At 35.1% G+C, this 22,799-nt stretch overlaps 1 protein-coding gene across 6 annotated transcripts in view; it reads right to left on the reverse strand.

Moving 5' to 3' along the window:
* Positions 1–22,799, reverse strand: part of UBR3 (ubiquitin protein ligase E3 component n-recognin 3) — a 264,525-nt gene that overhangs the window by 68,446 nt on the left and 173,280 nt on the right. For 4 of the 6 annotated variants that reach the window (XM_050751441.1, XM_050751437.1, XM_050751439.1 and 1 more), the window contains 3 exons: positions 19,536–19,748; positions 17,804–17,940; positions 11,319–11,404 (listed from right to left, as the gene is read on the reverse strand). In XM_050751441.1, the coding sequence (XP_050607398.1) occupies positions 11,319–11,404; positions 17,804–17,940; positions 19,536–19,748 (436 nt within the window). The remainder of the gene's footprint in view (positions 1–11,318; positions 11,405–17,803; positions 17,941–19,535; positions 19,749–22,799) is intronic. The other 2 variants (XM_050751440.1, XM_050751438.1) reach the window with 1 other exon arrangement.

The following is a 22,799-nucleotide window of genomic DNA, read 5'->3' on the forward strand; positions in this document are numbered from 1 at the left end:
AGTCTTATAAGAAAGAACTCTAATATTCATTTAGCAGCAACAATGCCTCTTATGCCAGACAAATATTAAAGATGCAGGATGAGGAGAATCTATAATCATAATCAAAAGGTTAACAACTTTAAAAAATGTATTATAAAAAGTTGAAAAATAATTAAGAAAGCATATTAAAATTTTGAATAATAGCAAAAAAAATTAACTCCTTTCCTAATATAACACATTTTAAAATTCTAAAGTTTGATCCACATATAAAAATAGATTTGGAAAAGACAAATACCTTTAAATTCATTTATAAGTGTGCTGTGATTTCAATCTATGTATAGGAAGCACCACTGTCTGGGAGGAGCCAGGAAGTCCTGCATTGAATCCAAGTCTGTACTAGCCATGTATCCTTAAATAAATTAACTAACCTTAGTTTTACGGTCTGTAAAATAAATACAGCATCATCTTTCTGGTACATTATATAGTATAATAGTTATAGCATAAATCTATAGTATGTTTGTAAGTTGGGCTTACATACAGGTAGATACATATATGTTTTGTATAAATATGAAACAAATTTAGTATTTATAAACTTTACAACTAAAATTAGAGATTATTATACATTGGAAACATAAGGTCTCCACATAAAACCATCACTCTACAAACATATATTAACATATATTCTTAACTCTCTTCTCTCTTCTTTCCTTAATATTTGATACCACTCTCCCCTGGCTTTCCTCCGGTTCCTTCTCAGTTACTTTTATGTGCCCTTCTTCTGCTAATGAACCCTAAAAGGTGACATTTCTCATAAAAAAAAGGAAAAGGAATCCTTTGTTAGTCCTCTTTCCCTCTCATTCTGCACACACTACCCAGGCCCACTTCTACCTGTTAAGTTCACAATTCACAAGGCTCTGTGGTACTTCAGATGTTCAACAGGCCTTAAAATCAATACACCCAGACTAACCTGATTTACAGCCCAGCCCAGCTCCAATGTTAATTTCCTTTTATAATTCCTATTTGAGTGAATGACACCACTACCCATGCAAACATCCAAGGAAAAACTTGGGATTCATCTCCCACAGCCTTGCCCTCCATATCCAATTGATTACCAATCCTATTGGTTCTGCCTCTTGTGATCCATCCTATTCTGGCCCACTCTGCCACTACATTGTTTTCCACCTAAATTGCTCAACAGAATGCTCACTCAGCTGTATGCCTTTTGGTTCACCCCTTCCAAACCGTCTAATCAATAAATCTGTTCACAATACCTCATAATTGATGTTGAACCACTGAAGGAACAGGCATAGAAAGCCCTTCATGAGCTAGCCTATTTTCTTTTTCAGGTTTATTTCTTAACCTTCCTTCTTTTCTTTTCAAGTATTCCCCAAAGTGTCATGTTGTCTCATGTCTTTGCAAGCTGTTCTCTCAGCCTAGAAAAGTATCATTTTGTCCTTCAGGCCAACTCAATTCATCTTTCAAGAGCCAGTTCATGTGCTGCTCTGTAAGGTTCTGATACCTCAGAAAGATCAGATTATCCCCTTACTTTATGCATTATCTGTACCTTGTGCTATCTATTTCAATTTTAGCATCTCTTACAGAGTTTTGTAATTACTTTTCATGTTTTCCTCTCTCATTAGATGGTCAGATCTCCCTGAAGAAGACAATTGTGTCTTCACATTTTTGAACCACCTAGGCTAGCACAAATGCTTGACATACAATAGGATTTTTAAAAGTAGGCTGAGCATTATATATTTACAATTCTATGAAAAAATCATAAACATAAAATTCATGATGATTTTCTACTTTTCCCTCTCTGTCACAATGACACATTGGTTCAGTTACCAAGAAGCAAGCCAATTAATCAGCCCTACTTTCACTTCCCCAAAAGAGACTGACCTCTCAACTCTAACTACTAAAGCAGTGCTTGACCTACTTGCTCCTACCATCTTCTTCCCATGCTGGTTCCCATGCGACAACTCACCTGGGATAAATTCTATTTTCTGCAATATCTAATCAAATTCTTTACAACTGTGACAAGTCTAAAGTATTATAATGTGATTAATCACAAGACAGACACATCATCTCTGAAAATGAGAAAACAACACTGAAAGACCAGTTTGTCCTTAAGAAAATCTAAGACTTAATTATAAGTACTCCTAGCTAGAACCAAAAAGTAAGGTTTAAGAAATCCTTCTACCTTTGTCAACATTAAGGTAAGACTATTAAAAAAAAAAAACTCTATAAAATATAACTCCAAATTTATTATATAATTGAGTTTCACATGATGTGTATGAATACCACACACACACACAAACACACACACACAGATACTATTATGCCAATTTTTATGACCTCAGGAATATCCACTTAAAGAAACTAAAATCAAAGTTACCATATGTCTAAATCTTATCAAAAATGCTTTTGAAACAGATGTTCCAGCACCATCCTGGAAACTGTGTATCTCTGTCAGTTATTTATTTTCTTTCTTTTTTGGAGATGGAGTCTCATACTGTTGCCCAAGATGGAGGACAATGGCACAATCTCAGCTCACTGTAACCTCCGACTCCCGGGTTCAAGCAATTCTCCTGCCTCGGCCTCCCAAGTAGCTGGGATTACAGGCTCCTGCCACCATGCCCAGCTCATTTTTTGTATTTTTAGTAGAGATGGGGTTTCACAGTGTTACCCAGGATGGTCTCGATCTCCTGACCTCATGATCTACCCACCTCCAGCCCTCTGTCAGTTATTTCTAAACATGCAAGAAATCTAAAACTGGTAGGTTATTTCTTACTATACTCATACTGATCATTAAGATATAAAGACATTAAAGAGTTATCCTGAAGACTTCCTGCCAGGTGTGGTGGCTCACACCTGTAATCCCAGCACTTTGGGAGGCCAAGGGGGGGTGGATCATGAGGTCAGGAGATCGAGACCAACATGGTGAAACCCCATCTCTACTGAAAAATACAAACCCCATCTCTACTAAAAATACAAAAATTAGCCAGGTGTAGTTGCAGGTGCCTGTAATCCCAGCTACTCAGGAGGCTGAGGCAGGAGAATCACTTGAACCTGGGAGACAGAGGTTGCAGTAAGCCAAGACCATGCCACTGGACTCCAGCCTAGGCGACAGAGCAAGACATCTCAGAAACAAAACAAACAAAACAAAACAAAAATTAGCTGGGTGTGGTGGTGGGCGCCCATAATCCCAGCTACTTTAGAGGCTGAGGCAGGAGAATTGCTTGAACCCAGGAGACAGAGGTTGCTGTGAGCCGACATGGTGCCACTGCACTCCAGCCTGGGCAACAGAGTGAGACTCCGTCTCAAAAAAACAAAAAGACTTTGATAAATATGGTTCTATCTTAAATTGTACCACTGTTAAAATGCACCTAAGGTAAACTTAACGGGGTCTGCATTCAAGATTTCAGTCTTACCAGTCTAGTCATCAATAGTTAAATCACTGTCAATGAAAAAAACCTCAGTCAGGTAAGGTGACACATACCTGTAGTCCCAGCTACTCAGAAGGCTAAGGTGGGAGGATTATTTGAGCCCAGGAGTCTGAGGCCAGCATAGGTAACAAAGCAAGACCCTGTCCCTTAAAAAAAAAAAAAAAAAAAAAAAAATCTCAACTAGCCAAATGATTCTCTGAAATATCATAGCGGTGGAAAAAAAAAAAATCTCCCTTTCTCTGCAACTGAATAATTAAAGTGAAGAAATGGTTCTGACCTATTTATCCTAAGGTGAACTGTAATAGGTGTGAGTATACACCTCTCACAGCAAAGCCAGCTTCCACTGGTTCCTCTGTACATTCCTGAGAAATCAGCCATGAAGAGACGGGAGAGAGCTCCTTAAATGAGGTCTGGGAACAGGTCCAAGAAGAAGGGAATATCTGTAGATCTGGTTCCCAAGAGACAGAAGGTTGATGTCATGGATGACAGGAGCTGACTCATCTCTCCCTATCCCATTCCTAAGCACTCCAGGCAAGGCAGGGCAGAGAATCAAGTGGCAGTTATGGTAGAATTTTAAAGGGTTAAAAGACAAGTTTAATAATCATTATTATATATAATAACATTATGTAAGATACTTTAGCTCATATATCTAATACTATTTGATCATTACATTAACTATGATGGATATATCAGATAGTCAGTATAAGTACCATCATCCTCACTTCCACAATGAGGTAAAAAGTTAGGTTAGTTTCCTGAAGTCCAACAGATAACAAATACACTAGAATCCACATCTTCAAACTCCAACCTGGTGTTCTTTCCAGCACTGTATGCTATGTTTTCGCACGTCAACAAGGACATATGGGAGTTTGGCAATAGAGTGGGGAAGTGTTGCTTCCTTTGGAGAGGTTTTTTCTGCCATGTGAGGAAGGGAAGACAGTGAAAAAAAAGGCTGTCTTTAGTACTTTCATAATTTCCATGCTGTGTTCCTCTCCTGCCTCCCAGAGTTCCTATGTCTCCACTCCCAGGCACACTATGACATCATTCTCTGGTTACCTCAAGTATCCACAAGTATTATTATTAGCTTCAACAAATTGTTCACCTTATACTTTAAGGTTTCAGTGACTAGAAGCCTCCCCTTTTCCCTTTCTGACAGAGCTTAGGATGATAAGAGGCAGGGAGAGGTACAATTCTGTTTCTGCATATAGGTAGCCCTAGGAAGGGGAAGAGAGAGGTCAGTTCTTAGGACTCCTAATTTCCCCTTTATTAAAGAGACACATTCCATGAGTCCAGGTCTTATTTATGCACCTCATCTAAAATGGAGGTAGGGTTTGTCCCATCTAACTGCAGAAGAAAGAAGCTGCCTTGCCCTAAACCAAGTAAGATCTGAAGACCCCATGCCCTGATAGTGAAAACTACTATCTATGGTACTTAGTTCTTAGAATGCCCAAATTATAAATATAGAAAGGCCTGGCTACTTAAGTCACAAATCATGGGACTTTCAGAAAGGCCTTAAAGAAAAGTTAAAGCCACTCTTCTAACTTAAATTTTCATGCCACATTCTTAAACCTCTCCAAAGTAACAATGTATTTTGTTCTCAACAGACAAACTTTATCATGTGGATAAATCTCATTCCGTCCTCCTAATCTCATCTCTGAAGAGGTCAAAACAATGTTTGTCAAGTCCCTTAAAAAAAACTGCAATGGACTGAATGTTTATGTCCCACCAAAATTCATACGTTAAAGTCCCAACCCCAAGGTTAGTATAAGGAGGTGGGCCTTTGAGAAGTGATTAGGTCATGAGGAAGCCCTCATGAATGGGATTAGTGCTCTCATAAAAGAGACCCCAGAGAGATCTCTTGCCACTTCCACCACGTGAGGTTACAGTGAGAAGACAGCTATGTATGAGGAAGCAAGCAGGTCCTCACCAGACACCAAATCTGCTGGAGCCTTGATCTTAGACTTCCCAGCCTCCAGATCTGTGAGAAACACATTTCTGTTGTATATAAGCCACGCAGTCTATGGTATATTGTTATAGACTAAGACAAAAATTGAGCTAAAAATTGTTATCTTGCTCCTTCTCCTTATCCACACACCCCCTAATTTGACAATTATAGTGTTGAAATAGGAGAAATATTAATGTTGAGATTTACAATCTATAGAAACTAGAATATATATTATAAAATTGAATTCTTACAACAATCCTCTGATTGGGTATTAATGAGGAACAGAATCTCACTCTCTAGTTTACACTATGCTGCCTTTTAATATCACCATCCTTCAAAAGGCTTACCAAACTCCTCACCTATCTCAAAAAGTACTCTTTATCTCTGAAAGTGTTTAAGCAGAGCACAAATGATTGGAATAGTAGGTACAAGATGCCTGAGCTAGATAACATTTAGACTAGGTGATTTCCTAAGTAACTTTTAGCTCAAAGATTCTGATTCTATTTATCATGTGACTTCATTGACAGCCTCTATTTTTTATTTATGCACTACTTAAGAGCAAAATAAAATATAAAACAAAATACCAAAATCTTCTGAATTTGTAAGATGTATCAAAAGAAAAGAACAACAAAAACTCCAAGCCTTGATTTAGTCTATAGTATATGACTATAGATAAAGTATAATTCTAAAAGTTCCTAGAGTATAACTCCTAGTCCAGCTATTTGCCTTTTGTGCTTAATGTCAATGATGTTAATTAACAGGGGGAAAAAGCTCCAGATTGGAGCTTTGCATGTAAGAGTTAACAACCATGAACATCTGTCAGGACACAGATCATCCAGTCTAATACACTAATTTTATAGATGAGGAAACTGAAGCCAAAAACATAAAATGTCTTGCGTAAGCACATGCCTATGACTCCTAGTTTGCTGTTGTCTATTCCACCATACATGCATCTTTCATGTTGGCCCTAAATACACACCAACTGGCTCTTCAGAACATAAAACATTCCCAAATACCACAAAATCAGCTTTTAGCCATTAAATCTTATCAATAACTAGTCTCAGCAGACAATTTACACATTTTTGTATTAATTTATACCTTTTGACCATTACAATAATTTGATGGCCAAATTTCCATCCTTTTTATGGTAACAAAAATTGAACAAAATTGTTATTCAGTCTGCTTGCAGAAATTGATATTTTTACATTTCAAAAAGGCTTTCATAAACCATCAATGTAAAAATTTTACTACTAAATGTGAAATAATAAGGCCAGGCTACTTCAAAGTAATTTTAGGCCAGGCATAGTGGTTCATGCCTATAATCCCAGCACTTTGGGAGGCCAAGGTGGGAGGACTGCTTAAGGCCAAAATCTTGAGACCAGCCTCGTCAACACAGCAAGACCCCATCGCTACAAAGAAATATATTAAAAAATTAGTTGGGTGTGACGGTGTGTGTCTGCTGTCCTAGCTACTCGGGAGGCTGAGGTGGGAGGACTGCTTGAGCCCAGGAGTTCGAGGCTGCAGTGAACTATGATTGTGCCACTGCACTCCAGCCTGAGTGACAAAGGGGAGACCCTGTTTCTCAAAAATAAAGAGTAATTTTGTTAAAACTCATTACTTGTTTAACAATATCCTTATGCTGCCTAACTGTAGGGAGAAATTAATGTCAAAATAATTTTCTATAATTTTTTTTTTGAGACAGCATCTTGCTCTGTCGCCCAGTCTGTAGTGCAATGGCACAGTCATGGCTCACTGCAGCCTCCACCTTCTGGGCTTAAGCGATCCTCCCACCTCCGTCTCCTGAGTAGTTGGGACCACAGGCTCACGCCACCACACCCAGCTAATTTTTTTTTTTCTTTTTAGAGATGACGTTCTCCCTATGTTGCCCAGGCTGTTAACAACTTCTGGACTCAAGTGATCCTCCCCACCTCAGCTTCCCAAAATGTTAGGATCACAGGAGTGAGCCATTGCACCTGGCTAATTTTCTGTAATTTTAAATTCACCAAAAATTCACTCTTTCTCTGAGAAAGTAGAACTATTTTAAGTTGCCTACACAGATCTAAGCTGGGTTGCTTGCTATGAATAGCAAATTCTGGTAGAAATTATTTACTGCAGTGACTATGCATAATTTCTTGATCAGATCATAGATTACATCAAAATTAAGTCAGAACTTCCCAAATGAAAATGTCAAGGTAAGAGTTTGCCTTATCCTCTCTTGACTACCGTTCCATTTTTAATCTCTCTATAAAATCATGGAATCCATTTGAGACATGAACTGTGGTTTCTTAGTTAAATGACAGTAATAAGCAGAAAAATTCTCAGACCCAAAGACAGGAAAAAACATTTACCTACAAATAATTTTATATTATGCTCCAATATTAATAATCTATCAAATGGCATTGCCAATGGTTTCAACAATTTCTACTTGAGAAATACACTGAGAATATCATGCCAAAAAAGTGTCAAAAGCATGTGAACTTCACTAGAATTTATGGAGTGTCATATTTACTTTCAAATCACTTGAATGAAGAAATTAATACAGTAAGCTTAATATTTTTCTTAATAAAAAGTTATGCCTTTAATTTTTACATCTGCTTTTTCCAACATATGTTGCTAACCAAGTTGGTGGTACTTACCGTATATATCAATTTGTAACAAAAACTCGAAACCTCACTTACCTTTCAAAGTCTTGTTCAAATGCCTTGTCCACCAAAAGCTTCACTGATTCCAGCAGATAGATATGATCCCAAACCTCTAAATTCCCTAGAACTTCTAAGTAACTTTTCACTGCTGGAATCAGTGAAGTTTTTAGTGGACGTGGCATTTGAACAAATCTCATCTGCTGAATACAAGTCCAGCAGATGAGAACCAGTCTCTAGAACCAGTATCATGTGCTAAATACAAAGTCCTAAATGCCTGATCTTCCCTGGTGGGTAAGGAGGAGGGCTAGAACTCTGACCTGGGAATCAGCAGCTATGCCGTATGTGAGAGCTAACACACATGGCTCACAGCAAGAGCAAGGGGAACCAGCCAGCAAACTGGCAAGGAATAAAGGAGAACTAACTGGTATCCAGGGCAGAAGGACTCAGGACTAGGACTTGCAAAAATGTCTGAAAAGATGGCTCAGAACAAAGGATTTATGGTGAAAGGCTGATAAAAGAAAATAGACAAGATAAATAGGAGAGTAAGCACAGAAGGGCCTGGAAAGATCCCAAGGCAATGTTGTACAGTAGAGTGTCTTTGACTAAACCAATGGGTGAAAGGTCTTAAAAGTTCTGCATCCTTTGGGACACTTAAGGGCAGGAGATATGTCTTATATAACTGAATTTACAGTCAGAAGAGCTGGGCTCAAGTGCAAGCTCTGACATTTTCCAGCTGTGTGACTTGGCAAGGCAATTACTCTGAACTTCAGATTCCTTTTCTATGAAAAAGAGATAACACCTATTTCACATGGTTGTTCTAAAGATTAAATAATTTATGTGAAAGAACTTTACAAACTTTAAAACTACAAACGTAGGATATTATTAAAATACCATAGTATGCTGCTATGTGAGCTAATTTGAGTAGCTTTTTACTATGGAAAATTTCCCACACACATATTTTTAGGACTGACGTTTTGCTCTGATTGACACTAGTTAACTACCCTCAACTATTTAAAAATGTCTGAAGATGTAGTTGAATGGCATTGTTCCATTTCAATTTTATTTCTCACTAGAGATTTGGCCATTAATATTTTCTGCTTTCATTGTTGTAGAAAGAACAATCTTCTTCTCTTCTCCCCCACTGAGTGTATGTGTGTGTCCCCATAATTATATACCAGGCATGACACAATCCTTTCTAGACAAAATTTATTAGAAGTTTTCCTGACTAGACAAATTTTCAGTTTCATCAAGAAGTCGTAACAGAACAGTATTTCAAAAGTGTGATATTCTTAGAATGAAAAAAGTTCCCTTATCATTTGCTTAGTCAGTGAGGCATTTTCTCACTCTCCTCAAAAACATTATGGAAGAAAAAAACATTAAAAGTGAGATTTTCAAAAAGTAATAAAGAGCAATCAATGGGAAAAGGAAAATATGAATACAAGAAGATTTTTCCCTAGAAAAAAGAATTTTTTTTTTTTATAATACCACTGAAGTTGCACTGGAAGATCAAAAAAATGAGATATTTGCACTGAGATCCCATGAATCATCATCAATTTGAGTCCTGGTGTACAATTTAAGTTTGAATTTTATTTGAATAAATAACAAATACTAAGTTCATACACTTGTAAGATAGTGGGATTTTGTATATATACAACATATTCTATATATATGACTTACAGGCTGCTTTTATTAATATTAGGATAAATAAGTAATTGAACAATAATAAATTATACAAAAACTAAGAAACATATTAACTTATATTTAGGATAAACTGTATCATGACTTTGTCTATACTGGCACAGTGTAATTTCTTATTTAGTAAAGGGAAAAATAAGCGAAAATCTGAAAGTTAACTATAAATTTAACAATTTAAATTACAAAATTGACTCTGGTAATTGAAGTGACTACCATCAGAATTTTATTACTATTTTCAGGAATCTGGATAAATTCATTATTTACAAGCCTCTAGATAAGTTTAAGTGCCTCAGAGAAAAAAAATTAAGTAGATTTTTAAAAACAGAAAATCATTCACTAAAGTAAACACTTTGTAACACAATGGTTTCTGGAATATTATCAGCCAATGCCAAACATCAATTAATAACAAATTAACAAGAAAGAATAATTTATATAACTAAAATGATTATTATATCTATTAATTCAAACAGATTAGAAACTAAAACTCCCATGTATCAACAACTACCTTTGAAACATACTAGTAAAGCACTGAACAGAAATAGGGTTTAGATGAATGCATAGAGGGGTCAATTTTTACTAATACTTGGTTAAAAAATAAAAACAATAACCTCCAAAATCTTAAGTTCTAGGAATAAAGTGACAATCCAAAAGAAAAGGCAATTTATAAGACTTTAAAGATAACCAAGTTAAAATTTCACATACGTTTGCTTTTACGTTAGAAATTTTAAAGTGCTTTTGATCATCCCTCTGCTTTGAAATCAATTCAAAATTACATATTTTTTGAAATAACATATTTTTGTTAAAACACCAACATGTATTGATAATTTTTAATACTTTTTTTAGTATTTTAAGAAAAATACTCATTTTTCAAAAGACGATATTATGTGTTTTAAACAAGTTTTATTTCCTACACCAATCACATTAGGTAATATTTCAACTCCAGTGATCTGGGGCCAATAATCAGAGCTATATGGTGACATTCAATAATAATATTCCTAGTATTCACCTTAATTCCCTAAACATTGACTAAAAAATGATAGCATCAAAGCCATGCTTATGAAAAATCTACCTTAAATTACAAGTTACACTTTTCTCAAATATATCCTTACAAACAAGATTGCAGAATTATGCTCATTTTATAACATAAAGTATATATATAAATAAAAGCAAACATCTGTAATTTCAATTCATTTTAATATGCACATCAAAATACAGCACAAATATCTTCATTAATAGCAATAATATAAATCTGTGGGCAACATATATTGTCTTTATAAAAATATTTTCTTAATTCAATGTAAAAATTATTTAAGAGAATTAAAGTTTAAGGACAATTTTTTATAGCTGAGACTAATACAGTGCTTAAATTTTGAAACAGTATAAACCTCGTCACTTAGCATCACATTTATCTGCTAATCATAATCTAGAAAGAGCTAAATATTCATATGATTCTTCCAAGTACAAGATTAACCATTTAAAGTACATATCACTATCTATATAGATCATATATAACATAGACAGAATTTGAAATACACCAAAATGTCACTTTACCTGTCAATGCTTCCAAAAATGACAGAATTTTTTTTTAATTTAGTACTATTTAGTACTTACTTAAACAAGACCTTTTGCCAGCTGTGCTTGCACCACCTGAACACAAATTGCCTCCTCGATGAATCAATTCAAGTTCTAAATTGGTTCTGTAAGTAAAACATTATATCTCAGTCACTAAACTGAAGAGTCTTTACTAATTTGCTTTACTGACATGTCTGAATCAACCTAAAAAATAAAGTTCTTCAACTTTTTTTGCAAAAGCAGTTTTTATGTTGTATCAATAATAATCGTATTTATCTGATATTAAGAAATAAAAAGGGAACAATTTATCCATCCTTACTTATATGTTCATATTTATACCTGCAAAAAATTGCACACATCATGGTGTAATTGTTGCAAAGTCCCAACTCTTGGCACATACTAAAAACTAGGCCTTAAGAAAAAAAAAACCTGCAACATATTTCATAAACCTTCATAAGAATATGAAGAAAGAATTTGTACTCCAACATCAGCCACTGTGTAGGTGGTTATTGCCATATAAAACACAAGGGCATACCAATTTTTCTATCAGAGAAATGGTTATCATTCATTAGAGGTTAGATGGTATCTGGAAATCAGTATTAAGAAACAAAATCACTAATATCGAAATGGCTAAGAACACCACATATAATTTAACAGCAGTCTCTCTTATGGACTTCTAAAACTAGTTTCATTAAAATACACTGTGTAACTATTGATATGGCTAACCATCAATATTGTTCATACATCTGAAATTGCAAGGTATTTAGCAATTATTAGCTTACAAAATAGCAATAATCAATAAATCAACATTTCAAAAATCAAACTAATGCAGAATCTAAGGATTTATTCAAAAACAGTAGCAGTAAAATAACCAATTATGCCAAAATAAATGACAACTCTGAGAAAGAATTTAAATTGTATTTTTCTTCAACAGTATTAATACACTTAGACATACCTTTATTTTCTACAACCAAAACTGAATAGACTAGTTTATATTCAAGATATGCATTTAACCCTAATAGTGAGATACTGTCCCACTTAAAAAAAAAAAAAAAAAAAAAGAGAAAAAGCAGTTTCAAGCTTACTCTTTGCAAGTGAATTCATGAAAGACTATTATCCTATTTTATTTAAAACAACACATTTTGCACTAGTTTGGTTGTATTTTGAACACAGAATGTTTTGAGATTATATTTCCATGTATTTACTTATAAATGCAAATTGTTAAAAATATTAATATTCCTAAGTCTGTACATTTGCCACCCATTTCTAAAGGAATGCTTTAATCCTCTCTACTCAGGGTGGGAGAAAAAGCAATTTAACACTGATAATGTTCCAGCTCAGAGCTCCATCTGGTTGCTGCTGATAAGGGCATCTGTGTGACAAGGGAATTTTCCACCCTTCAGGCGATTTGCATTGCTCACTGAACTTCTAAAAACCTACCAGCAAGGAAGCAGGGACAGGGATTTCATACTAGTGGACAGAAAGCGAGCGGAGACCAGCATGTGTTCCTTCATCAAGGGAATATAAATGAGATCAATACATTTTGTTTTCACAAATCTTCTGTTGCCTAATCTGTAGAAAAAAATTAATGGCTATATTCTCTTATAAAAACTAAGATTTCCTAGATACTACTTTTAAGAGAGCTAACCAGAAACACAAACAATACTTACAAATGAATGTTAAAACCAGAATGTCAACATTTCACCATATTTGCAAAAATATTCATTAAAATTAAATATAAGAACAATTCTGTTTTCTCAATCCCCAAATATAAAGGATGACAAACATGTTACTAAGAATTTCATTGCAAAGAATACTAGAAAAAAAACTAGTAAAATCTAATTAATTATTCCAGATTATGACTGGAAGATCTCCTATGCAATATTCTTTCTGAATTAAAAATAAAAAAACTACCTATCCAAAGGATTAATGTGAATAATATCTACAATTTTACATTTCTTAACATTTTTTTTTGAGAGATGAGGTCTTGCTGTGTTTCCCAGGGTGTATTTGAACTCCTGTGCTCAAGCAATCCTCCTGCCTCAGCCTCCAAGTAGCCAGGAATAGGCGCACACCACTGCATCCAGCAATATCTAGGATTTTAAAAACCAATATGGCTCTAAATATCAACTTTTATTTCATTTATGTGAAAACTGGTCCTTTGAGACATGCTAAAGAACACACAAATGGGTCATATGTCCCATGTCCACATTTCCTCAACTGCTGAAATTCACACAGCAGTATTATGTTTCTTCCCTCCTCAATGAATGATGTAAAACTAAAGATATGCTGGGAGTGGTAATTTTCTGAGCTTTTTGCTGTGAAAGAAAAGCAGACTCTTTTCTGTATTTTCTAACACAAATACATTCAAATTAGTTTGGAAGAAAAAGGAGAAAATCTCCACCTCTGAAATAATGATGAGAAAGACTGTTTAAAGCCTACCCTAGTGGCCACCTAGATATGCGTATTAAAAACCCCTCTAACTATGCTCCAGCTTCTTTTTGCATGACCAAAGTATGCTGTCCTCTCAACCCCCCATTCCACACTAACTTCTATTTTAGACCATAATTTGAAAAGCAAATGTGTGTACACACACTACACACCCCACACTCTCAAACACACGTTGGTTTGGTGAAAAAGGCAAAGCTTCTGGAAAGAGATCTAGGTTCAAGGCCTGAGTAGACCACTTAGTAGCTGAGCAAGTTACTCAATTTCTCAGGGGGAAAAAAAAAAAAAAACAGTATCTTCATCCATACCACAGCCTACATTATACAAGAGGCAATTCAAGTTTTAACTTCTCCAGGAAGCTTTCCTGGGACAAGAAAGAAGGCCTTACGCATATTTCATATTTCAATTTGCTCATCTTCCCTTCAGAAGTTCTACAGTACTTTCTCTATATGACATTTTTAAAAACAAATTATATTCTGTTATATAGATTGATGTTATATTAGTTCCATCTCCCCAACTAAATTGTAAATTCCTGGAGAACAGGGATTATTTCATATATAGCTTCTAAATCCCCAATGGTACCTGGCAAGATGCTTTAAAAAAAAAAAAAAGTGTGAAGTGTGTGTGTGGGGGGGGGGGGAGAATGACATCTTTTTTTTGATATGTAACCAATTATAAGATTCTCTTTAGCCCCTGCAGTTTATTTTCTTTCTTTTCCTAACTCTTCCATTCCCTTAAACCCAGTAGTGACCCCCGTCCAAGCCCCAAAAAAAGGATTGTTTTAGGAAAGAATTTTCTGTTTTTTAAAAGGATTCATAATTTGGTATTTAGCAAGCATCCGTTTTATTTTGAACAGAATTAGTTTACAAAGTAACTAACCTATGAAGGTACATTGCCTCTATTGAGTAACCACGATTTAAAGATGTCTCTCCACCTACATTGCAGTTTCTTACGTTTCATTTTCTTTCCATTTTTCTCTATACAAACCACCTACTACTCACCGATACCTTTTGATTATATGAAATTTGAGTCCAAAATCCTTGGAAAAATCAGTTACTGAAATTCATGTCATTCATTGTTTCAACAAAAAAATAATGAATTGGTATTAAAAAAAGAAAACTTTCTTCCCCCAAATTAGCTTTCCATTATCTGTTTAGATGACTGACATTTGCAATAGAATGAAAATTCTGGAAATACATTAAAACTTGAATGTAATAATTTTGATTAATTTTTCAATTATTTTAAATTTGAATGGATTTTCCAACAATTTCTTCTCTGATATCCTCAGAAAATTCTCCAAGGCTTCACCATGCAAATAAAATTTAAAAACAAAAGACATGTACTGTCTTACAAAAAAAAACAAAAAACAAAAAACTCTAAAACTCACCAGAAACACTTTGCTTCTAAATATCCAAAATTCAAACTCTCTGAAGAGCAAACAAAATTACTTATTCAGCAGGGAGAAATTCAGCTCTAAGAAATGAGGGTTATATTCTACTCACATTACTAATACTAAATACAAATAAACGTGCAAATTCTAATGAATTATACCTTTTAAAATCACTACATTTAATTCAAAACTTAATTCAAAGTAAGTTTATTGTTAAATATTTTAAACGTTTAAATATTGCTAAATATTTTAATGTTCACCTTTTAGGAATAAATGTTATATGTTATGCATAAATAAGTTATATGTTACGCATAAAAAGCCTGGTTTCCTGTTTTGAGAAAATTACAACCTATTTAAACAGAATACAATATACTTTTTTCCTTCAATACATGTAAATTTCTGAGTCAATTTGTTTCTCTTATTTTTTATATTTTTTAGACAGGGTTTTGCTCTGTTGCCCAAGTTGAAGTGCAGTGGCTCGATCACAGCTCACAATAGCCTTGACCTCCCATCTCTTGTAGCTCAAGCAATCAACCCATCTCAGCCTCCCAAGTAGCTGGGACTACAAATGTGTGCCACCAAACCTAGCTAATTTTTTTTTTATTATTATTTTTCATAGAGATAGGGTTTTACTATGTTGTCCAGGCTGGTCTCAAACTCCTGGTCTCAAGCAATCCTCCTTGGTCTCTCAAAGTGCTGAGATTATGGTGTGAGCCACCATGCCCAGCCTTTGTTTTCTTTGTAATGACTAAGTAAAACTTAGAGAAGGAATGTCGCCTCACTGGAAGAGCTTTGCAATATTTTGGGGAATTCCAAGCAAAGGATAATAAAGTTTTAAAGTGTTATATACACTCATTTTCAGAATTACTGTTTTGCTGCTTTAGAGCTTATCATTAAGTTTCAGAAAAGGATGGGGGAAGTATATTTTCTCTGTTTCTCTGTCTACACCTTAGTAAAGTATTTGACATCTGTTTCTGCTTCTCTAAAAAATAGAGAAACCAAAATGTCTTGATCCAGAAGGTCTCCCATTATTATTGCAAGCTTTTTTCTCTAAGTTACTTATAAACTTAAACCAAGAAATGAGGATCTAAAACTTCCACTAAATTATATTTAAATCAAATTGTTTGATTTATCATACTACGGGAAAATTCCAAGTACAGATTATTCCCATTCAATAAAGATTTTCTTAAAAGGTCAACTCTAATAAAATTAAAGGCATAAATACATGAGCAACATAAATGTGTGTAGGTCTGTGATCATGTATGTGTATAAATATGTATAGCAGAACTGAGTTGATCCATATTCAACCCAATCGCCTACAATGTTATAATCACAGTATCATATGGAAGTTCTGTAAAACCTTGGCACCCTGGCAAAGTTAAATTATATTCAGTTTTGTTTTCACATAAAGTATCTTTTATTGCAAGAATGTAGTAACTAGTAACTCTTCAGAAACAAGATACCAAATTGTTATGTCTTCCCCAAAAACATTCTAGATAAACAAGAGGCTAGGAATATACAAACTACAAAGTTACTTTCCAATCCATTAGATCCTTTTACATCAACCCATGTCCAGTATTTGCATTCTCAGACCAACTAATGCTCCTTATCTTGAGCTCTTATTTGCTTGCTGCAATTTTTCTAAGTCTGGTTCCACTTCTCCTGAGTTCCAAAGGCTATGTATAGCTCATCTACTCTTTCGTTACCCTCTGTTCCAGGAGTGGGCCAGAGAGAATAGCCATGATTAACTATATACATAATACAACTTATAAAAGCTAAACATAGGAAAGGAAAAACGAAGGTAGCAAATTGAAAAAAACACTAAACCTTGACTCAAGAGATCCTACTCTGCCACTAACTTGCTGTATGACTTCAAGTCACATTATCTCTCTAAATCTTACCTATTACAATACTTAGATAAAACATGAAGTACACTTCCAGAGATATTCAAGGATGTACAGAGTCAGTTTTGGCAGAATGCATTTACAAGTTCTTAGTTGTGTCTGCTTCTCCTCTATTTACTTCTTTTATGGTTCTGCATTTTCACTCAAGTTTTCCAAAATTCCCATTTAGAACTACTGCTTCTGTATTGCATACAATTAGACTAATCCTTCCTAATCTGAAAGATGAGAAACATTTACTTCTAACAGCTTTCTTGAGCCCCTTACTCACTACAAATTGAGGTTTAGAACATGCCTGATCCCTTGCTTCCTCTCCCTTATCTGATTTTTCTAAACTCCTGTCTTTTAGGCTATCGCTAGATCTTTCCAGTTTCTATTTAAAACAAAGTTCTTCTACTCCTTACTGTTCTTATTTTTCCATAAATCGAAGGGTTTAACATATTACAACGTTTTAGTTCTCAGTATTACCACTTTTTGACAGGTCTCATATATAATACATGCTTCAAGGTATATATCTGTCCCAAAATGTTAGTAACATACTTTTGCCCCATGTACTATTAATGCTTAGTAACATATATGCAAATATTTCATTAAAATAAAACCTCTTCAGGAAATAAAAGAAAGCTACACACTTATAGTTATCCTAGGAGGCACTAAAACTAGCCATAATTTCAACTGATATTAAAAATATGCAACCTTTAAATAAATAAAACAAATATTTATTAAATAATAAAATCAACTATTAATAATAAGTAAACTAAAGAGTATATACTATATATACCTACCTAGCAACAGAGTACATAAAGAGAAAATCATTGTCTGGTGAGCCCGGGGTCTTGCTATAGTCTCTATATTTCTTCTGAGTGGTATTTTTTATATCTTTCATTACAGATTCCATTTCTTTACTTAAATTTGTTTCTGACTATAAAACAATGCAAACATATATATAAAGTTTATATTCACTTTCTTTAATACTGGTCTAAAACTAGAATGTTTATTATATAAACATAGGAAATAAAAATTAAAAAGTCAAAACAGATAGAACATTATCTATTATAAATATATTTAGTATACAAAGATAAAACCAGTCAAAAAATACTCTCTTAAACAGTGATCTTTAATTCTACATTGTGACTGGTAACACTGTAATCCAACTATGAATTAACCACATAAATTATTCTAAGCCAATGAGATGATGGTATTAAAATAATATGTTAGAACAAAGTTTCCATGTCTATAAAAAACCTGACTTTCATTTAAGTTCATTTTTCAAAGAATTATATCAATGTCCCATAAGTTTAAGCATATTTTAAACACACAAGAATTAGGGTTTATAAAATTTAAAAAAGACCACAAATTCTAAAATTAGTCTTCGCTTGAGAAAGGGAATTGACAGATGACTCTACCTAGGTTTAAAGTATGCATTTCTGTTTCAAAAGTCACATATTCACAGTTTTCACAAATTTACTACATAAACCAGACACAACTGTCACTTCTCTCAGAGACCATATAATAAATCTATAATGAAGGTGAAATATTTTAAGAATTTAAAACAAACAAATCCTACTGGATGGCATAAAAGATGAGTTCCCCGCTACAGTAGTCTGACTTGTGATGAACAGTTCAATCAATTACGCAATATTTTATCTCTCGAATACACATACACACAAATACATGTGCATATCTGTGTAAATATATCTTCTTAATCCTAATATACCTAATGGGCATATTTTTAAGTGATTAAATTGTGCTTTATATTGAGATACACACACACACACACAGAGTATATATAGCTTGTGTGTTTGCTTTTAAATACTTCAACCTTTTTTTTTTTTTTTTTTTTTTTTTTTTTTTTGAGAAGGGAGTCTCGCTCTGCTGCCCAGGCTGGAGTGCAGTGGCGATCTCAGCTCACTGCAACCTCTGGCTCCGGGGTTCAAGCGATTCTCCTGCCTCAGCCTCCCGAGTAGCTGGGATTACAGGTGTGTGCCACCGTACCCAGCTAATTTTTGTATTTCTAGTAGAGATGGGGTTTTGCCATGTTGGTCAGGCTGGTTTCAAACTCCTGCCCTTAAGTGATCCATCTGCCTCAGCGCCACCATGCCTGGCTAATTTTTGTATTTTTAGTAGAGATGGGGTTTTGCCATGTTGGCCAGGCTGGTCTCAAACTCCTGACTTTAAGTTATCTGTCAGCCTCAGCCTCCCAAAGTGCTGGGATTACAGGTCTGAGCCACCATGACTAGCCTCCTTCAACATCTTAAAAGAGCCTAACTATATCTAAACCTATAGGGGTTCTTGACCTCCGAAGATGTATATTAAAACTAAGAATTTAGCCTAAAGAGAAGTATAGCCTTTGATAATAATTTGTTCTATTACTTTTTATTTAAATATAAATAGAAGAGAACAAAACCTCTAAAAGCAATTTCTACTAAATATGTAAAAGTCCAGAGTAATTTATAAACTGAATGAAAATGAAAGCAGAAAATCAGAGCTGAGTTAACCAGGATATTTATGCCTTACACTGATGCTTACTGGGAAAGCTCCCGGTCGTCCCTGCAGCTCCTCCACTTCCTTTATGAGATCTTGTATGCTTTTGTTGCTAGGACGTTGCCAAGGGTTATTTTCCACATTGCTTCCAGGATAACATGGAAGAACACTGTTAGCAAACTGCCTACAGAGGGGACACGTGAATTCTCCTTTGTCCACTGAGAAGCCCTGAAGAACCTGATCATTCTAAAAGATGAAATAAACATACAGATGCATGATACACACATTTACAGAAAACAAAAATTATACCACCCATTTTATAGTAAATTAATAAACCATACAAAAAAAGACATCTCTAATATGTCATAAAGAAATAAACAAAATCCTTCATTTAACTGTTAAAGTTCACCAAATCACTTCTTACATCATAGCAATTACATAACACTTGCCCTCACCAAAACACTGTTTAAGTATCTTACTCTTCTCTCAGTATGAAACATTCAAGTGATTATGCAATTAATCTGAAATGTGGATTTAAGATAAACAATAGTTCAAAAAACAGGTCACATTAAAGTGGGTCACCCTCCTCTTACCCCACACCCCTGTTTTCATAATCTGTGACTGACTACTGGGAAGATTATCCCAATGCTCATGTTCCTTGATCTAGGATAAATAGCTTTTGAGAGCAAATAAGCCTCAAAAAAGTAACTTCTAAGGTGTCTAACTGCTAAATACAACTGATTAGACAACTGAGTTAGTGCTCATTTCATTATATCTTGCATCTCAAGGACTTTGACTAAGAGAACTATGAATTCTATTTTTCACTTTTTGACATTAACTTTTTAAGTCCTTAAAAATGTAACAACATATCTTCCTAAATCCAATTCTACAAACATTTACTAAGCTGATAAATGCTGTGCGAGGTGATAGCATAAAGAGTTAAGATACATTTTTCCTTCTTAAGGTGCTCACAATTTAAAAGCAAAATCAGGCAAATAAATTATAGTGCGATAAATGCAACAACAGAGAAGCCTTCCCAGAGAAGATTTGTGAGCTAAGTTTTAAAAATACACAAAAAAGAGAGTGCTAAAAATTGGGGTAATGGTCCTGATCACAGAACATTCTGTGATAAGCTTCTTGGCAGCCTTAATTCTAAAGAATGCTAGATACTCTTTTTTGCTATAACTGAAGCTAGGTTCTCTACTGAAGCACCCCCAGAAACCCTCTCAACTCACCCTCCTACATCTCTCACATCTCAGCACCCTCTGGTGCTGGCCCGAGATCATTACTCTTGCATTCCCTTGTATTTGTGGCTCATGTCATTTAGCAATACTATCCTTTTCCTTCCTTTTCACTGCCACCTACTGCCCACAACCACTGAAGACTTTGGTACCTTGATACGTTTTCCTCATCACTCCAAGTCCTGCATCTTCCTATGCAGTTTCACTATATATGTATACAACCAATCTTATACCTCAGTCCTTCAGCTCCTTAACCTCATCAGCGCCTACAGTTTTGGCCTTCACTCTACTCCAGCACCTGTTACCATAACAATATCCTTTTCCTGTAATAACTCAAAATTACTCGTGATCTGAAAATATTAAATCTAAACATCTTATATTCTGACTACCAACTTCCACCTCCTTTATTTCCCTTCTTTTTCTCCTAGTTCATCAGGTTTTTCCTATCCCATCTGCACACCATTGTCTACCACTTCAAAAACTCATGGCAATACTTCCCACTTGCCCTCCATGTGTCCTTTCATCATTCACACCAAACAAAGCCTTCATACTAAATTAATCCAATGTATGCCTTCTCCAATTCTGCACTCAAACTGAGTGTTGTCAGAGAAAAATGAAATGCCTTCTTGCTACAAACTGTTTCCAACCTCAACTTTGTCCTGCATACTGCCTGGCACTTTCTCCACATCCTAGGAAGCACTCTCTCATCCAATCCCAGAGTGGTTTTTCTGTTTTTGTTTATTTATTTTTTATTTATTTTTTTATTTTTTGAGATGGAGTTTTGCTTTTGTTGCCCAGGCTGGAGTGCAATGGCGCAATCTCAGTTCACTGCAACCTCCGCCTCCCAGGTTTAAGCAATTCTCCTGCCTCAGCCTCCCGAGTAGCTGGGATTACAGGGGCTCGCCACCATGCCCAACTAATTTTTGTATTTTTAGTACAGATGGGGTTTCGCCATGTTGGCCAGGCTGATCTCAAACTACTGACCTCAGGTGATCAGCACGCCTCGGCCTCCCAAAGTGCTGAAATTACAGGCATGAGCCACCGTACCTGGCCCCCAAAGTGGTTTTTCAAACCACCTCCTCACCTGCCAAGTCACTCACCTTCCCCACCCCTGTTCCCTTTACTCTAGGAGCATAAGGTTACACCTCATATCTCAGAGAGAAGAGCCTCATAGCAACTCCTTCCATATCCTGCCCATCTCCCATCACAAATATATAATTAATTAACCCCATCAATCCTTCCATCTACTTTCTTCTTTCTGTCCCCTTTACTAATTTCTCTAAGTAGTCTCCCAAACATACCACTACATGACCTAATGCGTCTAGTGTCTAATGTCTAATTTGAGACTTTGTTATTTCCAATCAAAATCTTTCAGTGTCATCACCACCTCCCACCTTGATTCCTTCTTCCCCCTCATGCTCCACAAGACTGTCCTTCTAAATATATTTCAAATCTATATTCTCTTCTCCATTTTCATAGACATGAGTAAGTCCAAGCCCCTACCACATTCTTTCTTACTTTTCTGCAATCCCCCTTCTACACAACTGTCACAATGACTCTTCTGGACATTTTATATTTCTGCTTAAGTCTTTAATGGCTTTCTCTAAGGAATCTATATAAAGTCCAAATTCTTTAAATGGACCAGAAGGTCCCTTACAATGTAAACCTTAATTACTCATTCTGTCTCATCTCTCATCACTCAAGCGCCTTACTCCATCAAAATGTTCTGGCACCTGGCAGATGTTCCAGTAAGACTCTGTGTATACCTAACATTTAGCACGCATACTGTAACTGTTTACTTGTCTCTCTTACGTAATACATATTAAACTCATTGAGGGAAGGAACTGTGCCTTATGTACCACTGTATCCACAATGATTATCACAGTATCTGGAACACTGTAGATACTGAATAAATATTTACTGAAAGAATACTTGAATACAGGGATATGAAAAATGCATAATGTGCTTAAGGAACTAGCAATTAGCTTATTAATGTTGAATTGATGAAAGACAACACTAAAGCAATAGGCAAGTCCAGATCCTGTAGTACCTGAAT

This window comes from Macaca thibetana, chromosome 12, assembly GCF_024542745.1.
Source record: "Macaca thibetana thibetana isolate TM-01 chromosome 12, ASM2454274v1, whole genome shotgun sequence".
NCBI lineage: Eukaryota > Metazoa > Chordata > Mammalia > Primates > Cercopithecidae > Macaca > Macaca thibetana.